Source organism: Alosa pseudoharengus, unplaced genomic scaffold (genome assembly GCF_046254945.1).
Source record: "Alosa pseudoharengus isolate Yale_2024_CS ecotype anadromous, Long Island Sound unplaced genomic scaffold, YU_APseudo_1.1 YU_APseudo_1.1_scf_21, whole genome shotgun sequence".
Classification (NCBI taxonomy): domain Eukaryota; kingdom Metazoa; phylum Chordata; class Actinopteri; order Clupeiformes; family Clupeidae; genus Alosa; species Alosa pseudoharengus.
In genome coordinates this window covers 2,223,675-2,231,174 of record NW_027468674.1, presented here as the reverse complement: position 1 = coordinate 2,231,174, position 7,500 = coordinate 2,223,675, and the positions used below count along the sequence as shown (strand labels likewise).

Below are 7,500 nucleotides of genomic sequence, written 5' to 3'. Positions count from 1 at the left end.
TGTGATAGTTCTGGGTCTTTTAAGAGGGGTCTGTTCAACATGCACTGCGCTATTGGTGGAATTGACGTTGTTGTTTATTATTGCTATTCTCCTTAATGTAGTATTTTTAGTTGTGGTCCAACTTTTTAAACGGTTTACTGTTAAAGGTACACTATGCAGGTTTTTAACTTAATATGCAAGTTTTTTAGCTTAATTTACCTTCATTTAACAGCTTCAGAGTCATTGGAATGGTTATATGACTTTTTTCAGGGTGAATGGTGGCCGTCTCGCTTCCCCCTAGCGCCTGTGAGCGGAAAAACCACCCTTGCAACTGTGGGCCGGCGGGCCGACGGCCTCAGTGTCAAGAAGTATAACGAGTGTAACAAATTGCTTTACTGCATTCAAATACACATACACACCAGGCACCGGCTAGAAAAAGGTAGCGATGGAGTTTCTCAGACATTCGTCATGACAGAGCCAGCGAAAAAGAAGCAAAAACCGAGAAAACAGTAAGAAATTGCCAATACTGCATAGTTTACCTTTAAATGTAACTATTGTATTGTTGTTCTTTGTATGTCGCTTTGGACAAAAGTGTCTGCTAAACACCATAACCATAACCATGTCAACGGAACACCATAACCATAACCATGGCAACGCAACCGTGTCTGCTAAACATCATAACCATAACCATGGCAACGCAACCGCGTCTGCTAAACACCATAACCATAACCATAACCATAATGTCATTTCAGAAATAGGCAACGCAACCGTGGCAAACTTTTACATCTGGAGAGAGCTCCTTGCTAACTATCCCGCGGCTCAGGTCATGTCTGTCATTCGTGTAATGGTCACTAAAATCATTAAGGAACATTGCAAGACACTTATCTCTTCTCTAATCCCAGAAAGATTTTTTTTAACATTTCTGATGCATAATGCTAAGCATACTGAATTGCATCCACATATCCTTATACACTATGCACTATGTGCACTGTTTTTCATTAGCCTAAAACCGTGAGACTGAAGGCTAATTACTCTCACATATTTCTTAAAGTGACAGGCACTCAATTACACCTAGACACCACCAATATACTCACACACCACATTAAAGATATGCCTAAGTGTAATAGTTTAACAATCATTATGAAGTATAAAAATAACTTAATATTTTTAGCTACTAACCCAGTCCAGTCTAGGATGTCTGCTGGTGTGAGTGATCACACTATATTCAATATCACTGGTGTGAGTGATCACACTATATTCAATATCACTGATGAGAGTGATCACACTATATTCTATATCACTGGTGTGAGTGATCACACTATATTCAAGTATCATAATTCTTGACTAGGTATCGGTATAATTTTGGTATGGTGACAACACTAATTCACACACACACACACACACACACACACACACACACACACATTCACTCACTCACTCACTCACACACACACACACACACACACAATCACTGTGTGATTAGACAGTCACACACACACACACACACAGACACACACACACACACACTCACTGTGTGATTAGACAGACACACACACACACACACTCACTGTGTGATTAGACAGTCACACACACACACACACTCACTGTGTGATTAGACAGTCACACACACACACACACACACTCACTGTGTGATTAGACAGTCACACACACACACACACACACACTCACTGGGTGATTAGACAGTCACACACACACACACTCACTGTGTGATTAGACAGTCTCTGACGAAGGGGATCTGGTGCAGCTCCATAGGGGGATGGCCCACCCTTCTTGGGTTGTTGCTAGGAAACAGACAGGGGTGGTGTTTAGGAAGTCCTAGCAGAACAGTCAATCACATTTTAAACACAGCACGCACAAAACACACACACACACACACACACACACACACACACACACACACACACACACACACACACACACAGTACTCACAAAACACAAACACACACCATTCTCACCCTCATAAACACACCAACAAATATTATCCAGTACAAGGGACATGGAGCAGTTAAGTAATTTGACATTTGAAGAACTCTTTGTTTGCGCACACACACACACATACTTTTAAAACACACACACACACACACACACACTTTTAACACACACACACACACACTTTTATCACACACACACACACACACACACACACATACTCTGCTAGCACTGCGGTCTCCGGGCCACTCACTTGTACAGCCACTGTGTGAGGAAGTCACAGGCGTTGAAAGCCGTCCTCTTCCTCTGTGAAGGAGGGTGTGAGAAGAGAAGAAATATAATATATATAAGTATATGTGATGTGAAATATAATATATATAAGTATATGTGATGTGAAATATAATATATGTATATGTGATGTGAAATATAATATATATAAGTATATGTGATGTGAAATATAATATATATAAGTATATGTGATGTGAAAGCTGTCATCTTCCTCTGTGAAGGAGGGTGTGAGAAGAGAAGAAATGCACTTCAGTTCAGATGTCATGGGATTTATAAAAACGGGAGGTCATATCAGACACACACACACCTGCAGACATTGATGTTTCAGAGCCTCCGAAAGCATGGCTTCCAGGCCGGGGAGCAGCGTAGGAAACAGCGCCTCCTGCAGGTAGCAGGTGGTAGGACCTGTCAAACAAGGATGGAGCTCTCTAGACCAGTGTTTCCCAAAGTCTGGGTCGCGACCCACGGGTGGGTCACAGGAGATTTTATTTGGGTCGCCAGCACAATTTATGTTGTGTTATAGGCCTAACTGATACCCTTTGTCATTTGATACCAGGAAAGCTAACAGTTTTCTATTAGGATGTAGATTGTTAACTACCACAGTCACGGTTTTGTCATAAAAGCTCATGAAACTGGCGCATGAAACTTGGGGACGAACGCATCGCAGAGGGGGTGCCAGCATGGATATCTACCTCTCAAAATGAAACCGTTCTATGGGGCGCCTGCCATGTACCTCGCAGTTGCAAACTGCAAGGGACATGAATCCGCCTATTTGCACGAACATTAATAGATACCAGTTCCTCAACTTTACCGATTAAAATCTAGTGACCGTGCTGTCAACTAAAGCAGACATCCATAGACCGGACATAAGGCCATTCAATTTGCATACAGTTTCGATTGCAGATGCAATCTTTAAAGTTAATAGCAACCTCTTCACATTCTTATTTCTGATTTAAAATGCACAACAGTGCATTATATTAGTCTACAATTTAAATGGCCATTTTAAACACTATTCCTCTCGTTTTCTACCTCGTTAACTCCAAAGTAAAGGCGCATTCTTCCGGATATTGCGCAAACGCCTCTTGTTCTGATATAACGACTATACAATATAATATAATACAACAATACAATATAACGACTTGAGTTATTTGCTGTTTACATTGGAATTGACGTCCACCGTGTTATTGACCCATTTGTCTGCAACGCAACGTAGCCTACAACATTCTTTTTTAGAAATACAGGAACAGCTTACTATGCTGACGAATGAGGACTGCGCAACATGCGAGAATTTCCCCTACTCTCGGATGCGCATTAAAACGTATCTTTTCAGTAGTCATTTCCAACTTTTCACGCTGATGGTGCTCAAAATGCAACACAACCGTGTTCAAAGCAGGGATCCTATAGCAATGTATGGTTGGGGGAGGCATAGAAAAGTTGGAGAACCTGTGGCCTAAAACAATATTGGTGGTTGCAGGGTAATGGGTCGCGATGGTCTGTCATTTTTAAAAAGTGGGTCGCCAGAAAAAAAGTTTGGGAAACACTGCTCTAGACCAAACACCTGGGTTAAGTAAGTTTACATCTGACTGCAGAAATACTGCCAATACATTCAAGCTACATCAAAATCCCTGGAATGTGTGTGCGTGAATGTGTAGGCTATGTGTGTGTGGCGTGCGCATCCTATGACGCCAGACTCACGTTGATGTGTGTGGGGTTCGGAGTCGGCAGCACCTGACCGCGGTTCCCTGCTGCCCAACAAGGCGTAGCCGGCCAGAGCAGGGTGGCTCAGCAGCGGGTTAAAGTCGTGCAGAGGCTCGGTGTCCACGGGCACCTAGAATAAACAGGCACTTTACATCTAATGTTACGGAATAGGGCTAGCCTACAAGCCAGGTCCGTCCGTACCGTGCACCACAACGGAAAGTTCAGAATGTAAGAACGCTACGGCAGGATTAGCGTGTGAGCCCAGCAAAATGTGCGGCAGCCCAGCGGTAATGTCACTACACACAAGTTAGTATATCTGACCTTCGCTGTGGCCAGCCCGTAGAATACAGGAGTGTGTTTGCTGGCGCTGTACTGAGTGACAAGTGTGCTGACGGAGGAGCTGTCCGACCAAGCAGCCGCGCCCTGAGGTTTGGGCTTCTCTGCCTCATATTCTGTCACAACACAAAACAATATCAGGAACTGGACGTATAGTAAGAATTAGACAAGTGTGCATGCACAGAAAACTATCTTTTTTACCGTCACATATTTGTCGCCAAATAGATTTCTTCTCCCCAATCACTTTAGCCATCGACTTTTAACACTTTCCCGTTTCCAAGTCAACAAGAAGCTGGTTGCTAAGGCAAAACGTAATTTCCGAAGCTGCTACCCGTAGGCTACAATAAAAGTCTTACCTACAAAAATGATAAAAGTCTCTGTTATAAAAATTATGACTGATTCTTTATTTTATTTTAGTATGTACTAAAAGTAGGAATGCACGCCTTCTCATTTGATGTCATAGGCCTACTGTCCTAATATGTACACTGTACACTGAAGATATCTGGAAATTAGCCAGTGACATTCTGAACACTGCGTCACAACATGACATCTTATGTCCAATGATTTTACAGACATGCTATTCCCTGAGTGTACACCATCCTACTATGTTATCAGGTTTTATTCAATATATTCAAACATGTGTATACATAGATAGATTTTCAGTTCAGATGCATAAATACCTCCAAAACATGTAATGTTTTTATCTTTGTAGACTTAAAACGGGGACACTGCCCTTAACATTTATCTTACCCTAGTTCTCCTAAATGGCAAGGGAAGTGATTAACAAAGACTTTTCTTCTCTGATCACAAAGTAGCTGAGATCAATGGCATTCGTAACTTTGAAAATCAGATGTAACAAACAGGTATGAGCAAGACACTTGACCCAAGCTAAGGCCTCCTTACACATCACACCATGTGTAATGTGCATGCTCATGTGTAGTAACCTGAAGGCCTCCTTACACCATGTGATGTGTAATGTGCATGCTCATGGTAGTAACTGTTAAAAGGCTTAAATTGTGGACCATCAATTCTAATTGTAATGAATAAAGGATAAATGTCCTAGATTTGGCTCATTAATCATGATACATTGTAGACAATGTACATATTTTTTATCGAATACCAACTCATGAACTTGATATTTAAACATGTGGGCAATGTGTCTAGTATGCAGTAACTGCCCCCATCTCTAGAGGGCAATGTGTCTAGTGTGCAGTAACTGCCCCCATCTCTAGAGGGCAATGTGTCTAGTGTGCAGTAACTGCCCCCATCTCTAGAGGGCAATGTGTGTAGTGTGCACCCCCATCTCTAGAGGGCAATGTGTCTAGTGTGCAGTAACTGCCCCCATCTCTAGAGGGCAATAGTGTGCAGTAACTGCCCCCATCTCTAGAGGCCAATGTGTCTAGTGTGCAGTAACTGCCCCATTATCTAGAGGGCAATGTGTGTAGTGTGCAGTGACTTAAAGGAACATTCCAACATTTTGGGAAATTAGCTTATTCACCATCTCAAGAGTTAGATAAGATGATACACACCCTTCTCGTCTCTGTGCATGCAGTAACTCAGTCTGAAGCACCCACCGTTAGCATAGCTTAGCATAGCTCATTGAGGTGGGCAGTTCCAACTAGCCTATCTCCCAAAAGTGACAAAAGAACTCAAACATTGCTCTGTTTACATTTTGTGACAGTTTACTTACAATGTTTATAACTTTCAATGTAAAATGCAACAAAGCGATTTTGTAAATATATTCATGCTTGGAACTACATTCTTATTCTGGTAAAGCACTGCTACTGCAGCTACAGCTACTGTGCTAATCACTTAGCCCAAGTAGCAGTGCTTTACCAGAGTGAGAACATAGTTTCAAGTTTGTATTATCTAATTCTGGGGGAGATGGTGAATAAGCTAAGCTGGAGAACGATTGTATTAATGATTACAGTGGTGAGTAAAGTACCCAGATTTAGTTATAAAACGTAGTGCAGAATGATAAACAGAATCCAAGGAGTATAACAGTCTTTGAGGTATGTAGAGAATGCTCCCATAATCTAAAACAGGTAAAAAGGTGGCTGCAACAAGTGCTTTTCTTGCGTTTCTATTGAAACAACAAACTTTGTTTCTAAAATAGAATCCTAGCTTTACCTTAAGCTGCATTACTAAACTTATCACATGGTGATTGAAAGACAGATTTCCATCCAGTAAGAAACCCAAATATTTGTAAGATGACACCCTTTCTATTTCTGGGCCTTGTAAAGTGGTAATCTGAGGCAAAGACTTTAAATGAGATCCCCACATTGAACTGTAACTGGGGTGTTGCATGTGCGGTTTTCCAGGAGTTAGCAACACTATTCTGCTCCAGACAAATTACAAATCAGGCCCAGAGGACTTTCTGACGTTTATCTTTTTCAAAGCTGACAGAACCACATCGCTGCTCAACGCCGCAGAGGAAAATGTGTTAGTTGTTGTAGTTGCTTCATCTGAGAAAGATCCATCTGCTGATGACTCATTTGGCACTGATTTAGAACGGAGCCCAGCAGAAGCAAACGCTGATTAAATGTGTCTGTGATCTCTTATCTGTGATTTGACTAGAATCTACACTAATCTGTTTAGGTATTGAAGACCAGAGGTTAGATTTCAGAGAGAATCTACACTGTTTAGGTATTGAAGACCAGAGGTTAGATTTCAGAGAGAATCTACACTGTTTAGGTATTGAAGACCAGAGGTTAGATTTCAGAGAGAATCTACATTAATCTGTTTAGGTATTGAAGACCAGCGGTTAGATTACAGATAGAATCTACACTAATCTGTTTAGGTATTGAAGACCAGAGGTTAGATTTCAGAGAGAATCTACACTAATCTGTTTAGGTATTGAAGACCAGAGGTTAGATTTCAGATAGAATCTACATTAATCTGTTTAGGTATTGAAGACCAGAGGTTAGATTTCAGAGAGAATCTACACTGTTTAGGTATTGAAGACCAGAGGTTAGATTTCAGAGAGAATCTACACTAATCTGTTTAGGTATTGAAGACCAGCGGTTAGATTTCAGAGAGAATCTACACTAATCTGTTTAGGTATTGAAGACCAGAGGTTAGATTTCAGATAGAATCTACATTAATCTGTTTAGGTATTGAAGACCAGAGGTTAGATTTCAGATAGAATCTACATTAATCTGTTTAGGTATTGAAGACCAGAGGTTAGATTTCAGAGAGAATCTACACTGTTTAGGTATTGAAGACCAGAGGTTAGATTTCAGATAGAAT

General features: G+C 41.2%; 1 protein-coding gene across 1 annotated transcript in view; it reads right to left on the bottom strand.

The window, feature by feature from the left end:
- Nucleotides 1-5,179, bottom strand: part of iqck (IQ motif containing K) — a 46,306-nt gene extending 41,127 nt beyond the window's left edge. The window contains exons 1-6 of the mRNA XM_076298844.1: nt 5,164-5,179; nt 4,237-4,367; nt 3,913-4,045; nt 2,525-2,622; nt 2,183-2,235; nt 1,704-1,781 (exon numbers count right to left, since the gene is read on the bottom strand). Coding sequence (XP_076154959.1) covers nt 1,704-1,781; nt 2,183-2,235; nt 2,525-2,622; nt 3,913-4,045; nt 4,237-4,367; nt 5,164-5,179 — 509 coding nt within the window. The remainder of the gene's footprint in view (nt 1-1,703; nt 1,782-2,182; nt 2,236-2,524; nt 2,623-3,912; nt 4,046-4,236; nt 4,368-5,163) is intronic.
- Nucleotides 5,180-7,500: the final 2,321 nt, after the last annotated feature.